Source organism: Melanotaenia boesemani, chromosome 11, assembly GCF_017639745.1.
Source record: "Melanotaenia boesemani isolate fMelBoe1 chromosome 11, fMelBoe1.pri, whole genome shotgun sequence".
Classification (NCBI taxonomy): Eukaryota; Metazoa; Chordata; class Actinopteri; order Atheriniformes; family Melanotaeniidae; genus Melanotaenia; species Melanotaenia boesemani.
Genome location: NC_055692.1, coordinates 6,563,632 through 6,586,100, shown reverse-complemented (window position 1 = coordinate 6,586,100; position 22,469 = coordinate 6,563,632). Strand labels below are relative to the sequence as shown.

The following is a 22,469-nucleotide window of genomic DNA, read 5'->3' as shown; positions in this document are numbered from 1 at the left end:
ATCTTCTCAGCCGCAGTCTCATTACCCAACACAAATGAAAGAAACCAAAAGAATGGAGCAGTGTTTGTGTGACCCAAAACAATGCTGCTGCACATCTATTGAAAAGTCACCTACTGGATCTTTCAGAAACCGAGGTTTTTAGGCTGATCTCCATCTGTCAGCAGGTATTTGCAGAATGAGTTAGTTGTTTTATAAAATGAAGTCAGTGAGTGACGGGACCCAGTTCCAAACAACAATCCTTAGACGTAAACATTTTTATTTACAATGACAGCACATAGTTGGGATTACATTTGGAACTGGGCTCTGGTAATTGATGTTCTTGTAAAAGGAGTTGTTTCCCTTCAAATGACTTTTAATCTACTGCAGCAGATTAATGCCCTCTAATCTATTTAGAGTTAAACTACTCTAATAAAGTGGGGGAAAGGACAAGAATAACAAAAACACTAAAAACTATTACAGGCTGCATCTGGACAGCTTCATGTTTTTTCCTTCCTTTTACTAACCCCTCAGTAGGTACAGTGATCAAATAAACTGTGGAAGGATCCATCTGAAGCTATCGAGATGCAGCCAGCGACAGCTTGAAGCCTTGAGGGAAGTCAGACGCCCATCTGGGCGTCTCATGATGTTGTCCCATCTTTCTCCATTTTATCTCAAGCAATCGTTCCCTTCCAGCACTGACATTTTGGCACACAAATTCTTTGATCACCTGATTTTAGCTGTAAAGATCACACATAATGTGATCAAACAAAAGCAAAAGCCGAATTTTGACTAACTTCCACATTGACTAACTTATTTAATGATCTATAGATAACAGCACTAAATACTAATTTTAAGCATGTGTGTTCTTGGCACACATTTTTAATGGCTCGATAAAATAACCACAAAGCAGTGGAGATGACCCTCTCTGTGGTAAAGTGATCTACAGGCACATAAAAGCTGATCTACAAAAGAAATGAAGGATTTATCGCCCCCTTTCTGCCTTGTTTGCTCTGCAATGTGCAGGTAAACTGTTGACTATCAGGTTGTTGACTATCAGGTGAAAAGGAGGCAGTTTTTAGCCAAAGAATTTATTTGCCAAAAATGAAATGCAGTATTACAATTCTTTGCTGCCTTTGAAGAGTGAATTTGCATTCTGCCCACATTTTGAACACAGAGGTTTAAACTATGATCCATTTCATCTACCCATCAAAGGCAGCACAGGAGCTATTTTCTACCCGCTGATCAGGCGTCTCTTTACCCAGCATGTAAAACAAATTGCCCACCCACTCAGCCTGATCCCCGCCTGTCCTCTGTGTTAAAGGACCCAGACATGCCGGCGTTTACCTGGCAACCGAGAGAACAGAGAAAACCTCTTAAAGGAGAGGAGGTGAGGACGAGGTGCAGCCACTGAGAGGACAGGAGACAAGGAAGGGAGGAGGAGGTGATGGATGGGACAGAGGGAGGAGGAGGAGTCAATGAGAGACGAGGAGACGCATCTGCTCACAGACTGGGCAAGGACATGCAGACACTGAGATGTCCTACTCAGAACATCATGGGGAGGTTGTCAGGTCTGTCAAGTTTTGATAATGAGACGCTTGGTACGAACAAATGAGAGAGGAAGATCAGGTAAATGAGACAAAATCATGCTTTGCACATCCCCTTTGCTCTTTTACTCTCTGATGCACCTGAAAGAATGACAGTTATACAAGACAGAGCACAAATAAAGCAAAAAATGTAGCATAACAACCAAAACATTCATGTCTTTCCACTTATGTCTGATCAGATGTTCATGGGAAAAAAATGGTTAACTAAATGTGTTTTGTCCTTTTCTCTAGAGCTGTTTTCACACATGAACAGTTCAGATTTTTCCAGAATATACCATGAGTTTGCCACATAAATGGTACTTTTTCTGCAGTTGCTCTGCACATATGTGCTGCTTAGAGGGAGATTTTCATGTTGATATCAATATATCTATAAGGGGGGGAAACCAACACACAGGTCAGCAGAAAGAGCACTAAGAAGACCCTCTTACCAGCTTCCACACTCAGTAAATGCTCCAGACGTTTAGCCTATAAAGTCTCAAACATTTTACCAGGGAGGCTTGAAGAATCTGCAGCGGACATTTGCACCGTGCCACCATCTCCAGAGTATTTCAGGACTGTAGTGCATGTATGAAAATGAGATTTAATTTCATAGATGTCAGAACTAAATCTATATCTTTGACTAAAAAGAAATCATTTCAGACAAGGCTACTGTGCAATTTAAACCAGCACAAAAGCAGCATGTTTTCATTTTTTCTGCTATGATCCAAGAACAAGCTGAAATTAGCTGAAAATATCTGCAAATTTTTACTTTGGTTACAGCTCGGACTGGTTATTTAAACTTCAAACACTTCATCTCGTCATGTTTGTCCAGATTTTTTGAGCTTCGTTTTTGAGCAGTTTTGGATGAATTAACATGTTTACATGCATTTTAAAATCTGGTTTTGTTTGGACTAACACAATAATTAGTTTTTCTTCTAGTGCAAAGTAAAGGTGCTGACCATCGACACTTTATTATCTTTTTGAGGATTTTTTTTTATCTAAATCTAAAACAGAATATCAGAAATCCAACACGACATGTCTGTCAGAGCCATTTTCTGACTGATATATTTTGACTTCATCCTACAGACAGATGTTGATGGACATGAATGGAAAAACTGCAGTGACATAAGATGACAGCTGAACGCACCAACAGAGACAAACTAGAGAGGAATAAACGTCAACGTTACATTTTGTATTCATGGAAAGTGTTTGTGTAAGAAAAAAACAGTGATGAGTTCAAACGTTATCAAGAGAAATTTTACTTCCTTCATCCAACACATGAGCTCTTCTCCATGCCTTCAGGAAATTCAGATATTTTTCCTCCCTAAACACCCAGAAAGCTCATCTTTGAACATCAGCTGGCACATCAGTTTCTTTTTATTTCATATGTGCTGGGGGGTCAATAAAGGGATGTTAAAAAAGTACATAACTTAAATACGAGTGTTCGCAAAACTTGTGGAGCACTAAATACAAATTTATTGTAATAAGGTGGAGTAAAGTGGAAGTTTTAATTTTATTTGTGTGTAATTTTAAACCAAATATTACTGATATAACGTTTGTGTGGTTTCATCTTCACATAAGATTTTAAGGGACAGTTTTCCTTAATAAAGCATCAGGTCTGTGAAGTTGTAATGGATTTTATTGTTGTAAATCCTGAACTGCTGTTTCATCTTATGTTCTTACTTCTCCATTACAGAGTAATCAGTGACAAACAAAGGTAAAATAAAGTTTAACTGACCTGCAATTAAATATGAGACAACATGTTGCATCCTTATATTCATTTATTCAAAGTTAATGTTTAAGGAATTTTTTCACATTAGCGTTAGAAAAGCTGTAAAATATCTTGCCACAAGGTGGCAGTAGAGACCCATCTATTTGCAAGTCAAGCATTTTAACCTTAAATTATACAAACAGTTGATGGGTTCAGAGTTAACCATGGAGGACAAACGGTAAGAGATGGCGGTTGTGGACTCACCTAGCGTGGGGGCACTGAGTGCCATGACACCATAATATGAGAAAGGTCCGGTCTCAAACTTCATGTTCTCATTGCCGGCCTCCACCTCCACTCGACCCTGACAGATTCAACACACAAACAGGGTCGTTATTTAACATGTGGCAAATGCAATCCTTCAATACAAATGATAAAAACTCTGTGAAGTTGACCTGAAAGAAAACCTAACAGCAGCCAGACATAAAATCTTAATCAGCTGTAACCTGAGTGTGTTAGTTCAATAATCAACCCTCATTATGTCATATTACACTTATACTAATCAGATGTCAGCATAATAGCGATGAAAAGACCAAAATTATTAAACATTTTTAGATGTTTTTCCACTGTACTCAGAATTTAAAGTTAATAATGAGTCCAAATTTGTGACAACAGGTGGAAGAAAGGGGCTTCGCTCTGAAATAAAAAGATGGAAACCAGTAAAAATCTAATTGTGAGAAAGTCTATCAGGTCCCTCAGGGTCTGAAGTGTGAAATAATTGTTTTGTTTTTTTGTTTTGTTTATTTTTATAATTTTATTGATTAAATGTTTTCCTGTTTTTAAAGACTAGTATTTGCCTCATAATGCTGACTTTTACTTTTCTTTTTTTAATAACACTGTTTGGCCTCTAGAGGGCGGTACAACCACAGGTGTAACAAGATCGTGTCTAATAGTGATGTCCTTCAATGAGTCTCTGCATCATTAGTAGAAGGAAACGTGTTTACTTTAGTCTCAATCAGATACCAGTAAGGACTCAGTGAAATGGCTTCACTACTGAAGTCTGCAGAGAGTGGGGGGTGGGAGGGGGTGACGTCATGTAAGGAACAATAACATGAGAGGGAGATGGGAGGGATGAGAGGACAGAAGGGGGTTAAGGAGGCCTCTATGTTGGTGCAGAGTTGGCCCAGTTTGGCATGCTGGAATGTGTGAACTGCAGCAACAACACAGCACAGTTAATCCACGCTGCCACCCCCCCTTCATGCAACATCACACCCCCCCGTACGCAGGGCCGATGAAAAGAAGGTAGTACAAAACATACACACACACATATATATATAAACACACATATAAATATACAAATATATATATATATATATATATAAGAGGCACAGCACAGTATCTGGTACATTAAGATGTAATAAAATATTAAACCAAGAAACATCAAACACCTGAACTACCTTCACTTTCAGGGAGAAATTAGGACGTAAATGTGGTTAAAAATGCAATGTGCATGCACAACCAGGGACAAAGGTTAGTCAATCCACCTACAGATCATTAACAAAAAATGTCTGAACTCAACAAGAAGAAATCATTGTTTGTCCATCCTTCTGTGTAAGTTTCTGTTTCTGAGCTCCTGGAATCAACAGGTTTAACAGAAAGCAACCAGCAAACATAAATAGTGTAACATAGTCGATTCTGCTGGATTAAAAAGCTGCTTTGGTCATTACAGAAGAAAGAGAACAACTTCTGCAGAAACACCGAAGCAGAATCTGACCATCCCGACCAGTTTTACTCTACAAATCATATTTATCCCCCTTTTATCTAATAAAATCGATGCAGTCCCAGTTTTCAGCCGTTTATCAACATCTTATAAGTGTATTTAAATTCCATTAAACCCAAGATTATACCTAACGTTTAGTTCACTTACAGAACTAAACCTAAATGATTTATAAAGTAAGTAAGTAGGTTTTTGCTGGATCAAAACAAAGAGCTGAAATAGTTCTTTGTGCACTGGAAACATGCAGACAAAGCCTCGGTAAAGAGAGTAGAAATGTTTTGGATGCTTTGGAGGTTGCAGTGAGAGGCGGTTGGTCCTGTGAGTGCAGGTAAAAAATGTGCACTGTCATGCCTTTAGGATTGTAGTTGGAGTTTACATTTCCAATTGTCATTAGCATCTGACATGCCTCATGGAATGGGTTTATTCTTAACCAGTTACTAAGAAAATATCTGGAAACATGTTTCCCAAATGAAGATCTCTCATGCTATGTGATATTTCATTTCATTTGCTTTATTTTAGGATGCACAAATCTCTTTGCTGTGGTCCAAATCTGTCAGGTAGCATCCATTCAAACCTGCTCAACACTCTTCCAGCCTTCTAACAGCGGCTGCTGAATCATCAGAGGTCAAACACGTTGTTAAAGTAAAAGGCTGCTGCTGGAAGAGGAGCAGAGAGTCGCTGAAAGCCTCCACTGCCAAACAGAAGCAAAAAAAAACAAAAAACAAAACCTTAAATACAAATAGGATCACGCGTCAATATGTGGTTAAATCTGAGCATCCAAGAGTCACGTGTTCAGCCTGCAACCTGTGCATTTACGCACAAAAAAATTAAACACAAATGCCTCTCAAACATGCCGGCATTGCTTGTGTTGTTCTTACTCTCAAATGTAAGTCGCTTTGGATAAATGCGTCTTGCTAAATGACTGTAGAATAGAATGCCGGAGGCTTACTCCAGGCATCCATGCTGCAGCAGGGTCGGTGTTTCATTTATAGGTAGGGGGAAAGGGGGTTGACAGGTGTAAAACCAGACAGCACTCCAGTCTGACTCGTTTTCTGCACCAACAAAATCCAACGAATCTATTCCACCGCAGACGATCAAAATCCTCTGCTCAGGTTTTACAGAGAAGCCTGGTCCCAGCTGTTCTTATATCTGTGATAATTAATGATTTTAACTTAAGATCTCTAATAAATAATTACTTCAAACTGATTTTCTGAATTCTACCTTGATAAATACATAAATAAAACCAAGATCAGCCACATGGAGCCAGGTGGTTTGAAACCACAAACTACATTTTCAGACTGAGAATTTAAACGTTAAACATCCCCAGAACCTCATGAACATTGTTGCAGTGGGTGAAAGCAAAGTTGGATCATTTAGGTCCCCTTATTGGCACAATAAACCAAATTAAGTCCAAGACATTGAGCTATTTGGTTATGTTGTGGAGTCATCTGCAGCAGGTCAGATTTGCCATTCTGATGATTATAAAGATTTGCTATTGGACTTTTTGCTTTCTTTTATTTCTAACAATCATATTTGGCATCTAAAGTCTCAATACAAGTCCTTATTACCCACAAATCAACATACAGTGATGCCAGCATCCTTTAATGTTTAACAGCTTTATGCAAATGAATAAACAGCTGCAGATGAACAACCTAGCTACAGAGCTTCCAGTTCTGGGAAGCTCGTTCACTGAGCAGCCCCCTCAATACTGTATTGCGGTCCAGAACACATTTGCATTTTTGCACTGCTAAAAAAAGAAAGCAGCCAAATGTGGATCTGAATGCATCCTGAGTGAAATTACACCTGTACGTCTGTGCTAATGACTTATGTTTGGATCACCAAAGGTGCACATTAACACCAGGTTTAACAGGTGTGTGTATGACGCTGTCAGAGGATGTGTCATTTTCTATTTTAATTTACAGAGCTTCTATCTGGGTGTGTGTTAGTACAAACTCATGTTTACAGTGTGTGCTGGCAGAACACATGCAAAGCACTTAGACACTTAGACAAGTTTTCTCTTGTCAGTAAGATCGTTTAAAAGTTTAAAAGTTGTTTTCTTTAAAGCAGGCGAATAATGATCCACAGATAACATCTGGGTAACATCAGAGGACAAACTACTTTGATATCATTAAGCAGAGCATCTCTTTCTGATCTTTAACTTGGTGCAGTGATTTAGCTTTAAGTACAGTCTGAGTGTGTATTTCTGGTCGTGACGTTTTGTTTTTATTTGCCGAGATATGTGTGAGACCTCAACTGTAGGTGGTTCTTGGCCAAAGTTCAGGTTTGAGGGTTGTGACTCATAAACAACATGAGTGAGAACCCTTTGTCCCTTCTAAAGATCCCATCCATCAAACCAACAGACACAAGTGGCTGATGTCCCGGCAGGTTTTATAACACTGGACCCTTTGTGACCACAAGTGATCGCTGAGAGCTGCGGGGGGAGACCAGGCGTGTTTTTCAAGAGGTTTTCACTTCAGTAACAAAACATATTGAGGTTAAAAAGGGCAGAAAGGTAAGGTAAAGAAACGAGAGGAGGGTGGAGCTAAAGAAACTATTATAGTAAGCTTAGGCTTGTTATAGTGTAGAAATAATGAGGCTTGGAGGTAAATAAAGAGACAATTTATAGCTCAACTAAGTATGACTCTTTCATTAGCTTCAAAGACATGCAAAGAACCTGCAATAAAAAAAATTAAAGACATTTAACTATGAGTTTGTGGGGAAAAAATCTTTTACAGCAAGTGATATTTCTGTAGCTTTATTCTAAATATAAAAAATAAACATTACACAAAGTGAACCAATCATTGTGACCAAATAATTAAATGTTAATTAGAATATGAGAAAGCACAGAAGATATGTTAAAATACATCCATATCAATCATAATTTAATTCCTATTATGTAAAAGACAAACAGCTATGCCAATAAAAATGGATTTGATTGATCTGCTCATTTGATCGGGACAGTGAGTTTGGAAGGAAAGCTGAAAAAGAAACGGCCATGAATACGGGCCACAAAACCTGCCTTTTTTTCTTGTCTTATATCAGAAAAAGTTAAACACATAAGTGAAAGCAGCTTATTGGGACTTGAGGTCCAATTAAAAATCATATTAGAGCACAGAGGGAAGGAAAGCACACACAGACGTTAAGACCTGACACCAACAAATAAACCAACAAACAAATTAAAGCACATCAAACAAGTAAGCTCTCCATGTGTGTTGGAAGACATATTAAAGAGCACATATAAAACATTGGAATTCATCAATCCCAAAGCAAAGACAGGGTGAGAGTAGGGAAATTAAATTCTCTGTACATTGTATAAGAGTTGTTCAAGGCACAATGAGGGAATATGGACCCCAGTTGTCTGAGGAAGCTGCCACAGGTCTGTTAATAACTTTTAACAAAGTGAGCAGGGGGCCTGCCTGAAATCCTCCCCTCCCCCTCACACTTGAACACATCCTTTATGTGAGGCAGACTTTGGTCTCGTGCTTGCGTGTGTGTGTGTATCTTTGCAGCCTCTACTGTTTAGTGACTTGTGACAACATGTCATAAAAAGAAAAACAGCTCTGTTGAAGCCTCACACACACATTTCTTCAGTGGGATTCAACTCTGTGAGTCAGTGTTAAACTCAGGTCTGACCATGGTGACAGTGGGAGGTCACATATTTACTGGACTGATTCCTTTTAAGTCCAAGAATACATCCTCTTCTCATAGGACTACATTTTTCCATCTCTGTGTCACAACAGGAAAAGCTGCTCTCAAATGATGCGCTGATGTGATAATGGTGGAATGTTGTGGATCTAAAAAAAACTGTTTATATTGTTGTACGGATTGGTCACACAAATTTAGGAAATCAGTCTTTTATCTGGAAAACAAAACTATTACGGACATGTTTCCTGGAAAAGAATGATTGAAAGACTTAATAAAGCAAGGGTAAAACAGCAGCTTGAAGGAGGGATGGGGCGACTTTTACCTGGAAAAGGGAAACATGTTTTACAGCTACTGTAATATTTACTGCTGAGATGGTAAAAAATGGTAAATGGACTTATTACTTTTATAGCGCTTTTCCAGTTAGCTTGACCACGCAAAGCACTTAACACTACCTGTCACATTCACCCATTCACACACACACACTCATACCCCAAAATAGGCACATCAGGAGGCAACCTAGGGTTAAGTGTCTTGCAGAAGGACACTTTGACATGTAGTCAGTGAAAGCCTGGAATCAATCCACCGACCTTGGGGTTGGAAGATGACTGCCCTTCCTCCTAAGCTACAGCCGAGATATGAAACTGTGACATGAAAACGCTGCAGACCACCGACTGGTCAGCGAGGATCCTCAACTGTGGGCTATAACAGCGAAGTCCCTGTCCTGCCCGCATGACATCGTCACATTCGTCTGTTTCTCAAGAGAGAAATCATTAGCAAATCTGTGGGTGCAGACTGTAAAACATATTACGTGAATATTCCATCTGTGCACACAGATCCCATATCCATGGGTTTAAATTATGAATACATGTTTAAAAAACTAAAGACAGACTTACATGCCTAAGCAGGGAGGAGCAGAAGCATAAATGGAAATTTTATTACTATGCAAATCATATGAGCAAAGTTTATACAGTAAATAATGTTTACAAGCACGTAGACTAAACCACAGTATTAAACAGATCTTTAACCAATCATCACTGAAACAAACATCAATGTCATGTCAATATAGTGTCTCCTTCCACTTCTATATCTCCCTTTTCTGTCTCCAAATAATATCTTATGAACCTGGAGAGAATAATTTTGTTTATAGGACATACACAATTTTCACACAAGCCAAACCGAGGCTCTTCAACAGAACTTCAAATTAATAATTTATTTAGTTTTCTGCACCTAAAACAAACATGAAGATAAAGATAATAGTTCAGCTGCTTTTTGGACATTATGTACATTAAAAAAAAGTAGAAAATGTGTGGAAAGTGGTTGCACATGAAATCCCATTGAGCTCAAACACACACCATCACTAAATGCACCCCTGAAAGGTTTCAGTGGATTATTCCATGTGTGAGGTCCAAGACGGCTTCTATATCTGGCCTCCCACCAGGAAAATCTCACCGATGAGAGCGGCTGAGAGAAGCCGGAACCCTGGTAATGACTGTTTGGGAGCGATGACATAACTGAGGGGAGGGAAATAAATGTGTGTGAAAGAGTGAGCTTAGGACAAAGAAGCATCGTTTTCCCACCCTGTGGGATTTCAGTTCTCATGTATATGTACACAGAGGAGATGCAGCAGAAGTGCAAAAGCAGTGTGTTTTTTGTTTTTTTCCTGTGTTTTCTGTGTTTGAGCTTGAGGAGGGATGAGCGTCTCTGAGGCTAAATTATGTGTGTTGGGAATAAATCATTGAGTCCTGACTGAGAGCAGGACCAGAAACTATTCGCCACTTTTCTAACAAAGATCACTGCTGTCTAATTATTAAAAATGGCCATTACATAAACTTATATGTTATTCTATTTAAAAAAAAATAAATGTACAATAATACAACAACATAATCTGAATTATGTAATCCTTTTCAGGTGTACAACTTCTTAGCAACATGACATATAGTTAGTTACTTCAAATAAATATTCAGGTCCAATTATTCATGTTTTCCCCATAACCAATTATTGTTTCCCATCCTCTGTTGTTCCACACATTAATACAGAAAGATGGAAAAACTAAGCCAGCTACAGAAAAAAATACAAATTGCAGCTTTGATTGTAACACTAATTCAGCACTGATTGAAATGATGCATAACAACATAAAAAAAAAATGATGTGCTTTCACAAAAAAAGAGGATTTTAATAATGAGGCATATTTCAGTTGCAAGTTTAACTGCCCCAACTTTAACAAAGAAAACTAACAAACTCCCATGTGCAATTTCTAGGTTTTCTAACAACAGTTAGAAAAAATGATAATTATGTATAATTATCATGTTTATTGTCAGGATTTGACCATATAAACCGTATAGCCCTTTACAACATGTATGTAGAATTTACCTAATTTTACAAAAGTAGCACTTTAAAAAAAACTGCTAAGCTAATTATTTTAGGATATCTCATGTAAAAGCAGCAAATCTTGAAAAGATTTATTTAAAACATGGATGGTGTGGACTAATTCAAACCATTACTCTGGAAGTTCAACAAATGCAATCCTTTAAACCTGCAACAGCTGATCAACTCAAAGAGACACACTGGGGAACAAATATGCCTTTTAATAAATGGCGTTAATTACACCAAGATTTGAAATAATGATAAGCACAACATACAAGTCATGCACGGCTAAGAGTGATGGAGACATTCATCAACACAGAAGACATTCACGCTGTCGGCTGTGCAGACGAACGGACACTTACTACTACCGGAAACCTCGAGGTTAGTGTTGAGCGGATAACTGACATGCAGCCAGTCAAAGGAACAAACCAGAGAAGAAGAACAGGAACAGGAGGAAGAAGACGATGAAGAAAGGCTGTGTGGGTGTGTGGCGGGTTGGGCGGTTGTGTGTGAAACACATTTTTTTGCTCAGAACTGAGATCATGATTCTCTGGAACGAATTTTTTCACAAAATGTTTGTTGCACTGAACTTTAACAAAACAAAAAAAAGACATTTAAATGGTTTTTCAGGTAGAGCAGGGTGTCAAAGTCAAACACAAAGCGGGCCAAAACGAAAAAAACTGGAACAAATTGAGGGCCGGGCTGGTTCAATGTTGATTAAATACCTTTTTAAAATGACCTTATTGCACTCATTGAACCTGGAACTAACAGAGCCTATTAGTCCTTGCCTATAAAACAACATTAAATAAAAAAATTTAAAAAAGTCTATTCAGATGTGTTGCATTTATTTCTGCAGTTTTTTCCCCACAGTAATTTCAATTGAAAACATCTTCTACAAAGATATACACACATACACATATATATATATATATATATATATATATATATATATATATATATATATATATATATACACATACATACATACACATATATATATATATATACACATACATACATACACATATATATATATACACATATACATATAAACATATATGCACACACACGTATATATGCATGTACAAGGTTCAGTCCATCTATCTTTGTTTCTTGTTTTGTACGGCTTCATCAGTCTGTACATCATGATGACGTTTAAGGTGATTGTAGAGATTTGTGCCGTTGTCTTGCGGTGCTGCAACTAGGGCAAAACACACTTTACTATGCAACTCACACTGTTTGTAATGCTTAAATCCAAAATACTTCCACATTGCTCCTGAATGTGAACATTTACTGTCCGGTTCAGACACTCGCCACTACCACTTGGGTTTTCGTCGCTATGCATGTAAACCTCCTTACCGCAGACTTTCCTCTGGTAAACACTCAACTCGACTGCAGGCAGGCTTCCGCCCCTGAATCACGTGTTGTAATGGCACATTACCATTGGTTGAGGGCGGAGGCAAAGGCAGTGCTGCGTTTGGGGACGCTTGAAAAAATTCCAGGGGGAAATTAGCAGCATTTGTTTGTGATGCAGCTCGTGATATAAATGCTTTAGAATCGCTGTGTGTAGAAATGACATCACGTGTATGTTTGAATCGAAGATCGCAATTTATCATGCAGCCCTAGTTGCAAACAACTTTATAGCAGAGTGTCACCGCCACCAACGGTGTCCCAAACTCTGAACTCAGCACTGCCCACTAGTGGATGAATGTATTTCGTAACCATGACGGCATAAAAGAAAAGTGGAAGTCTAAAGGGAGGCGACGTATGACAACGTTTGAAGTAGACGTGCCAATTACATACGTAAGGGAGCATAAATGGGACGGACGGACGGATGGATGGATGGATGGATGAATGGACGGATGGATGAATGGACGGATGGATAGTTGCACACACTCTTTCAAACACAAATATTCTTTGCTTTATCAACAATTTTGGGACCCCTGCCAGGCGAGCGTTGTTTACCACCATCTGTCTCAAGCTGCAGATTAAAGACACTTAACAACAAAGCACATCACAAATCAGTGCAGCTAGGATCCAGATACACTTGATGAGGGGTTGACTTGGGAACAAGATGCACGAGGTGAAGTTAAAGGTAAATGAAAATGAGGGCGTGTAGGTGGAAAAGTCAGTGCCATAAATTCTGATGCATGACATAAATCCAGGCTTGCAGGCTGCTACATGAAAATATCTGGTCTTTTAATATTATTAATTTAGAAAATGGGCAGGAAATGTTTAACAGATTTTCAAACTGGTCAAATTTATGTTTTATTTTTTGTTTGTTTCTACAGTTTTGTGCATGTAAAAGTTATGCACCAAGCCCAGATGAATTGCATCTCTCCCTCAGAAGACCTGCCTGACACACCTTGTTTATAGTCCAGGCCTTTCTTCCTTTGCTTAATGACATATCCACAAAACATGTTTGCATAACATCAGCCAAGCCACTTCTTCATTTGGCAAGCCTCTAATGATGAATGAGCAGCTGCCTAAGATTACAGACGTTTTCACCAATTAAAAAGACCAGGGAGTTCATAAAGAAACTAAAATAGAGAGTTTAAGACAGAACGCAGCAAAATGTCAGAAAAATAAGGTTTAAGATCATTTAAGCTTGCAAACTTACTGGAGTAGGCCCTACAGATAATATCATGAACTGGTAAATTAGCAAAAATAGGTTATTAGTAATAATGTGTATTGTTTTTTATATTTCCATTAAACTAAAAAGTGGGTGATAAATTGATTTATTCATTAATCAAATGTACAGTTTTGAAGAGAAAATATTTTTTTCAATTACCGCCCATCTAACTTTATACAAAAGTCAACTTTTAACAGTCTAAATGTGAAGGTTGATCACACTTTCTTTTAACAAGGAGATGAATCAGTTTTGTAACTGAGCTGTTAAATTTATTGACTAAACTGACATCTGACACAAAAGCAGCCAGCTCTGGGTCTTCGTGTTCACCCTGCATGAAACATTAAGTTACCAGATCAAACTTGCCACCCTGGCCCCTCCAAATGACCTCATACCTGCAGGATGAGGATGAAGTAGTCGACAGGTTTGCCCCTCTGGTAGATGTAGTGATGCTGAGATCGCTTGTCGCTTTCAGTGAACTTGATCTCCTGGATCACGTCGGGATGGCGTAAGATTCGCAGAAGCACCTTGTCTGAGATCTGAGATTGGCTGAACAAGCTCACCTCTGCAGGAGAAAAGAGACAGTAACACAGATTATTAAGACCATTTTTAATTGCAGAATAACTCAAAAACTAGCAAATATATAAAAATATCTGGTCTGACAGCTTGTTTTGGCCTGTATGAAACTTTTAACCATATTCGTCATATTTTCATTTTTTTAATACTTTAAAGACCTAAAAGTTAAAGTAAAAAGAAAACATGTAGAAAGTGGTGAAAAAAAAGCAATGGGCATACAACACTGTGATAAAGGAACCTTTCTGCAGCCCAGATATTCAACCATCTGCAGCAGAGCCACATCCACACGGCATACAGAAGTTTCCCATGACATCCCACACTGCACCAAGCAGGAAAACATACATGACATCATCCATCCAGCTGCCACAATACTGCAGGCTCTGCATCTCAGAGTAAAGCCATTTTAACTGTTGTGAAACATGGCACAGTAGAATGAGCCGTTTCAAAGATTTAATGATTATAAATGACATTGGTTCTCAATAAATAAATAAATAACAAAAAAAAAAAATTGGGTTGGAAAAACTGACGGCATCATTGTGGGCAGTTAGCATCAATACCTAAACCCTCAATACTCATTAACTTGCATTGTTTCTTATTTAATGTGCAGTCCCACTGTTAACAAGCCGGGACTGGTGAAATGTGTTTGGCTGTCGTGTATTTCTTAACCGTTTTAAACCTGAATGTTGCAATCAGAGTTCAGCAATAGGTGCTGGGTTCCCACCCAAAATTAAAACAAAGTAAGAGTGCAGAGAGCAAACAAAGCCCGATGCAACACACAGTGACAGACGAGGCATTAATGGGCTTCATCAAACAAACGTCTTTCTGTCTGGATTACTTATTAAGTCAACGAGCTTATCAGCTGTCATAATCAGTGTTCTCTGCTTTCACATTTCACATCTCCATTACTTTTAATGATCTTAATGATCTAAAGGATTATAGTGCAGTAATGTACTTCCTGATTTACTCTGAAGTACATATGTAAAAGATAAGTCATACTACAAATATTCACATCTAATATCAGCCAGAAGAGAGATCTGATAAATAAGCTGGGAAAATATTAATGTAAAAACTACAAAAGTTAAAAAAAAACTGTTAAAGATATTTAATTTAAATCACAACCCAAAGAAAAATCCAACTCCTATTTATTGAAAACACCCAGAGAAGAAAAGCAGAAATAAAAGTCAGCAGACACTAATGTTGTGCTTGCTCCAGCAGACACACACCACAGTCTGTGTGAGGGAAGGAAGTGTTACTTCATGCTATGTTCAGCTAACTGCTTGTGGCATGACTGTATCAGCTAACACACACGCTAAAACAGACAGATTGCAACATGTTCTCAAGTGATTTGTGGAAGTAACTGCATCGCATACATTGGACCAGTGTTTGTAGGATGGTGGTAGGCACAGTCAAACTGAGTCTGAAATAGATCATCCTTGTTAGTAAATATTTTCTAACCCCCTCACTGCATGTATGAACTTGTCTTTCCTGTCAGATGACAAACAGCCGGACAGAATCCATCACTTACTGCCATCATCTCTACATAATATCTATAAATGTGCACTTTGATTAGAGATTAGAAATGAACAACTCCCTGTATGGTCTTGTGATAAATGTTTTCACAGGATCAGCCCCCACCTGTCGCCAGGAAGCGATGAGCAGCCAGCAGCAGCTGAGGAGAGATCTTCACCTTTGATTCACTCTCATGTTTGAAGGCAGAGAAGTCTCTCTTGTTCTTATTGTGCGCCACTTTTTTCCTGGTGCGGTTGTCAGCTGAGAAGCAACACACACAGGAAACAATTAAAATCAAGCCAAGTATAAAACAACAAAGGTTATTCTAATTATTAACTTAAGGCCTTCCGCAGCAGATGGGTTTAACCTTGTAAAAGTACTTGTATATATTTACCTGAAAGATTCTGGTCATTTTAACCATTAAAATGCTCCAAATGCCTTTACATTTTTTTGTCTACCTTTTTTTATGTAAAAATGCATGTAAACATCTTTTCAGACACACATAAAACTTTCCGCCACTGTTGATCTTTGGCTGCTCCTGATTGGACAGTACCATTAATTTAAGCTCTCTGATTGGTGGAAAGTTTGACAAGTGGAATCATCGTAATTTTGGGATCAAAATAGAAGTCTTAACAACAAAGTTGTTGTAGCTATCTTTTTTTATTTTGACAATGTGGTAAATAATTGTGTTATCGTGGATCGCACATTGTGGATTTACCATACAGAGTCTCAGAATAAACATTTTGTGGCTGGATTATAATCCTCCTGGACAGGATATAAATGCCTGGAAAACTTACATAGATCGTCAAAGGGTAGACTATCAATCACAATTTACCTCAGAGTTGCACACTACCGTTCCTGAGAAATTGTTGACAATGTAAGTGATAGTGCTCACGTATGCCGATGATCTAGCTGAGTTTTAAGGGTTAAGGTTATAGATAATACTCAAGATATGGATGATAAGGGATTTAATGCAAATCTTTAGCTCATTGATTTAGTTACTTGTGACAAATATATAACCAGACTTACTGTAAAGATCTGATTCATCCAGAATCTCTGATTTAATTATCTCCTCAATCACGTCTTCAAGGGTGACTAACCCCAGCACTTCGTAGAAGGGGTCTCCCTCCCCCTCGTTGTTCACCTTCTGGACAATGGCCAGGTGGGATTTTCCTAAACACAAAGAGACAAAGAGAGTTCATCCATGTCAATTCTATGTTACCTTCACATCAAAGATTCAACAAGCAGAGTTTCAGGTTCAGAAGCAAAAATGTTTCCTGACATTATCTTTCTAATCCAGAGTATTTGTATGAATATCCAGAAGATAAAAGAATAAAACTCATATCAGTTTCTAGACTTCTTAAATGTACAACGTACTCAGTTACAGTTACAGCAGCTGGTGGAAGTAATTTAGAGTAAAAGTGTATTAAAAAAAAAACAATATAATAAAATTTTAGGAATTTCTTTAATACCAAGAGAAATGCATAGTAATTACTTTTCTAATTTTATTGTAATACCAGATTGCTCTCAACTAATACTTCTGTATGTTTATTAAGCAAAGCTAAAGGAAACCTTTAAAACCTGCAAAAAGATCAGCTGGGCCGGGCAGTTAGATAGCCACAAAAAAACTAAAACCAGCTGCCATGACCATGTAAAAACTGTTGAATAAGAGGCTTATTGTTCATGTGATCAGTCATTTGAGTTAAACGTTTACCACATTAGTGCTCAGTCACAAACTGTACCAGTAAGGGTGAAGACAGTCATAGATAACAGAGCCTCAGGGTGAAAACCTTCAGATGTTTTTTTTTGTTTGTTTTGTTTTATTTTTCTGTTAATAGTAACAAATCTGTCTTCTCTGAGTCAGGTTCTGTCAATGGTTTTCCTTTCCTGTTAAAAAGGAGTTTTTTCTTTCCACTGTCGCCTCAGGCATGCACCTGGTTTTTCTTAACTAGGCTTTTATTTATTATGAATTGGCTCAAACTGATCCGTCTGTAAAGTGCCTTGATATGATTGTTGTGAAGTGGCACTATACAAATAAAGCTGAGTTGACTTGAATTGTCAACTTTTTCCTAAAGGGTTGTGTCCAAATCCTGCTCAGAAATTAAGAATACTTTATTTAATCCGTTTCTCTTGGCCTACATGGGTTAAAACATATGGATAGAAAAATGACTGACGGTCTAGTTAAACGTCTATCAGATGTTTCGCCTGTTTAATGTGATGACACAGTAAGCATAAATATCACCGCATAATTTAAAAGTTTAGAAGAACAGAACTTCAGATAAAAACTTTGAAGATATTTTATTAAAATGGAAATGAGGCAAAATATTGTTAAAACTTAAATTAACCTCACAGGTATCCCACTGAGACCTGATGTAAACTTATTTATGCATGATTATGTGTTCCAGATTTAATCACTTGTTTCAGAAAACACACTGTGTCGTCTGGTTACGTGCATGGTCTCCCTACAGTGGGGTGCATGGGTTTGAGGCTGCTGGCTCGTCTGAGTCTCGGGTTCCTCTTTGTGTACTTAAGATCTTTGGACAAAGACATCTTTAAAGACAACTCATTCCTGATATTTTACTAACACACCTGCATATACAGTTACTCTGTCGTCCTGCAAATACAGTTATGTTTTCATACTTGTTGTTCATGTTTTCTAATTTTGTTTTCTTATGGGTGCTCCTCATGATTCTATGCTTTGTTTTCTTTATCTTCTTTACAGGTATAGCAGGCATGTTTTTTATGTTTGGATGTTGAATAATTTGTTGCTGTTGTTTTCTGTCTTTTGTATATTTGTCTCCTTTTTCATTGTGGAGTTAGACTAAGAGTTAGTCTATACCCCCCCCCCCCCCCCCCCGTTATAGTCTGGACTCTTCAAACAATATGTGACCATCACATGGCCAGGATCACAGAGGTCACCATTTCTGACAGGCATCAGAAAGTGTGGCTTTACTGTATCTGCCTTATAATAAACTTAAATACAAGTGTTTTCAAGATTTTGCTCATCTTTAAAGACGTACATGCAGAGAAATGTATGTAATATCTGTAAAAAAAATAATTCCGATAGCAAGGCAGCTTTATTTTGACGTGGTAGTGCGTCACAATCATTTACGTGTAGTGGAAACTCTGAAGTACATGAAGAATTACGCCTACATAAAAAGCAAGTATATTCTCGGCTCAATACTTAAATGTTGTTCATGCTTTATTCTGCCTCTTTAGCTCCTTAAAGCATAGAAAAAATATATATAGAATATGATTAGAGCTCAAGACTAGAGTTGCTCAAAATATCCCCGCTCACCTCCTTTGTTATTTTAACTTATGTCATTGCAGTTCTTGCTTACAGGAAGAAACAAGAAACATCACAATATCTGCTGACAGGATGTAGGCGAGTGTACTGCTTTGCAAACCCGTCATAGTCCCACAATCATGACATCTGATAACTGCTCTGTTCTAACATTAACTCATCTGCCCACGACTTCTGCTTGCACCACAAATAGCCTGTTAATGTGTACAGATTGCTACGGTTAAGGTTGGGTCTGAACTTTGGTCTCAACTGTTACTGTACAACAAAAAAAGAAAAACAGGGATACACAAGACACATGCAAACTCTGCTGAACTTATCAAAAGACAACCTTTTCAAAGTTCAGATGGATGCTGGCCGACAGCAGCAAGCGCCAAGTTCATCCCGGCACGGTTCTGAATTATTAAGGATATTGACAGTGAAGCGTCAAGAGGATATCAGGAGGCTGTTCCCTAGGTGGATGGAGGTTAATTCCCGGAAACTGCAAGCAACTGGGTTAAAGAACCCCATAGTCTAGCACACACATTACATAGCAGATCATGGGGTGAGGCTATGGGGTTCTTTATCCCAATTAGCAAACAACTGGGTTAAAGAACCCCACAGTCTAGCACACACATTACATAGCAGATCATGGGGTGAGGCTATGGGGTTCTTTATCCCAATTAGCAAACAACTGGGTTAAAGAACCCCACAGTCTAACACACACATTACAGCGCAGATAATCTGGTACTATTTTTATTCAACTCAAATCAACATGCTCTGAATCACGATAAATAATAAAGTACAGGAGGCAGAGTGAGAAATCATAAAGGTCCAGCATCTGTTACTGCTTCAAAAATACAAGCAGCAGATCAATGGGATTTACAAAGAGCTCACATGACCGGCAATTAAGCAAAGACTAAAGGCTGAAAGTGGTTTTGCTTTGTTTGTGCGTGTCCTTGATGTCTGCCTGCATGTCCTGGCAAAGTGGGCGCCGCTGGGACGATAACACAAACACACTCCACACATTCACAGCCTTGACCTTACTCGGTTTTACTACATAAATACACTTAAGAGACTTTAAGGAATCCATTTCCCACTCGGACAGGTTTGCAGTCCGAGTCTGTTCTGATGAGGTGGGGCGATGATGTAGTGTATATTTAGATTAGAGGCTCGAGAGAAAGCAGAAAGGCTGGAAATCTAACGTTCAGTGAGTGGTAAGGTTCAATCAGCATTTGGCAAAAGGATTTAAATGCTTTTTTCATGTAAATTGAAATTTAAAAAAGCTTGTTGTCTGAAAACAAAAACAGAGATTTGTCTGTGTGTCCTGTTCAAAGACATTTTAACATGTACATGAGAAGATCGGAACGGAGTCATCCTCATCGGAGTACTGCATGCTACTGTATTCAAGCTGCACTTAGAGCTTAAAGGGAAAATGGCCACGTTTACATGAGTTTTAATTCTCCTTTAATTCAGAATAAAAATGAAATCCTCTTAAAAATAACCCTGTAAAAATCTAATTCCAAACAAAAATGGTCATTCTAAATTTACTTAAATCTGAAGTGGTCAGTTTATTCTTTTTTAAATCCAAATCGAATAATTCCTCAATCATGTATACGTTCATTCCACTTTAAATTAATTCCACTCATTCTGCACACGCTCGTTCGCTTGTCCTGTCATGATGACGGTACTCTACGTCCCTTCTCCTCTTCAGCTGATAAAAGTGTAGTATGCTAGTGTTGAGCTCCTTTTTCAAAACTACAATCAAAGTCAAAGCGAAAATGGTTCTTGTTATGTGGTCTTCCATAAGCAGTGGCTTTTTGAGACAGATGAGCTACCGTTGTTGTAATACGTCTTTGAGAAAGTGCGGCGTTACAATGCACTAAACATTAGAATACAACGCACGACGATTCCAACCTTAGATGGAAGTCATTCTTATACGATGTCCCTTTAAGGAGATTTGTTGTACCAGTGAGTGTAAATTCAGGCATTATATTTCAGACTTGCAAACCCTGAAACTGTTTTTATTAATAATTTAATATCCAGCAACCCTACGCTAAAGCAGCGGTTTTCAGTATTTTCCTTGAGAACGCCCTTCATGCAACTACCAAACAGTCCTGGACCCCCTCGCTCCACCCTTTAATGCTTTCATTAACTAGCTTCTTGACACAAATGATGTATTCTGGCTGAGTCCTGTGCTGCTCTTTGATAAAACTGAAGTAAAGGTCACTTTCAACAAATAGCCATACTTTTGCTTTGTTTTCTTTTTGTTTGTTTGGTTTTATTTTTAAATAAGAACAAATCAACTGCTCTGCTTCTCAGACATGTACCCTTAAAAAAATAGTGCAGGAAAAATTCAGGGTTACAAGGATGGACATGAACTACTGCACTAGCTCACTGATTGGGTGCTGAAGCTGTGGCCTGCTAAGCAGCTTTTTTATGTTTAACAAAGGATACACATTTTAAAATATTGTTGTATTACAGGTTTTGATGACCCCTGTTTATTCACTTTAGGACCTGGTTTCAAAACTTGGTGTTCTTTGGCTCACTAAACACTGATTACATGTGAACGAAATGTTCAAATCACATCTGTACGGTCAAAGTCTAATGGACTCCCTGTACTCTTTGGTGACCCCAGTTTGAGAACCACTGTGTTATAAACTTCAGAGGGAACCATAACGTCCAGACTCTATGTGACAAAATGACAAGTGATTTCAGTACTAAAACTCAGTGTCCGATCAATCCAGTTATATTCTAATGAAATTATATTAGTTAAAATCATCCAGACCAGACTTTGTAAATCATATCAAGTGTTTCAAAGCTGCTTTCCCTCATAACAACTAAAATACACAAGTTTTTCATATTACCACCGAGAATCAGACAAAAGGAAGGTGTAGATTCAATAAACTCCAACACAGTTAGTCATCTTCTCTTCCTCTTATCAGCAGAAAAATCAATTTAGTAAAGCGGCCTTATCCAGCTGTTACTTCTATTATTTTGAGAAGCTTCATTAGAGCTCAAGAGTTAAAGAAGTCCGCCAAAAAAATCCAAACTAGTTCATTACTGCATATGTGCAAGAGTAAAAACTGGTTTTTACAGGGAAAAAAACACACTGCTTAGTGTACACACTTCATCCAGTACGTATCTCTGTTACTGTTGTTTACTAAAATCTCTGCTGCACACACACAAAGATACACATCACAGCTGAACTACAGTGGTGGAGCCAACCCCTGTCCTTTCAGACACTCAATAAATATACGACTAGAATCTTAAAAAAAAAAACAAAAAAAAAACAGAACAGTCTATTTCCTATATATTTGCTGTTTGTGTACATATTACTGGCTGCTATAATAATATTACATTTGTTTTAACTCTATAAAAGGCATCAGTCTAAGAGATCAAACAGTGAAAGCTGTAAA

The 22,469-nt window shown here is 38.1% G+C and overlaps 1 protein-coding gene across 1 annotated transcript in view; it reads right to left on the bottom strand.

Moving 5' to 3' along the window:
* Positions 1–22,469, bottom strand: part of LOC121649148 (metal transporter CNNM4) — a 44,362-nt gene that overhangs the window by 6,000 nt on the left and 15,893 nt on the right. Inside the window, exons 2-5 of the mRNA XM_041999754.1 lie at positions 16,800–16,943; positions 15,897–16,031; positions 14,081–14,250; positions 3,538–3,634 (exon numbers count right to left, since the gene is read on the bottom strand). Coding sequence (XP_041855688.1) covers positions 3,538–3,634; positions 14,081–14,250; positions 15,897–16,031; positions 16,800–16,943 — 546 coding nt within the window. The remainder of the gene's footprint in view (positions 1–3,537; positions 3,635–14,080; positions 14,251–15,896; positions 16,032–16,799; positions 16,944–22,469) is intronic.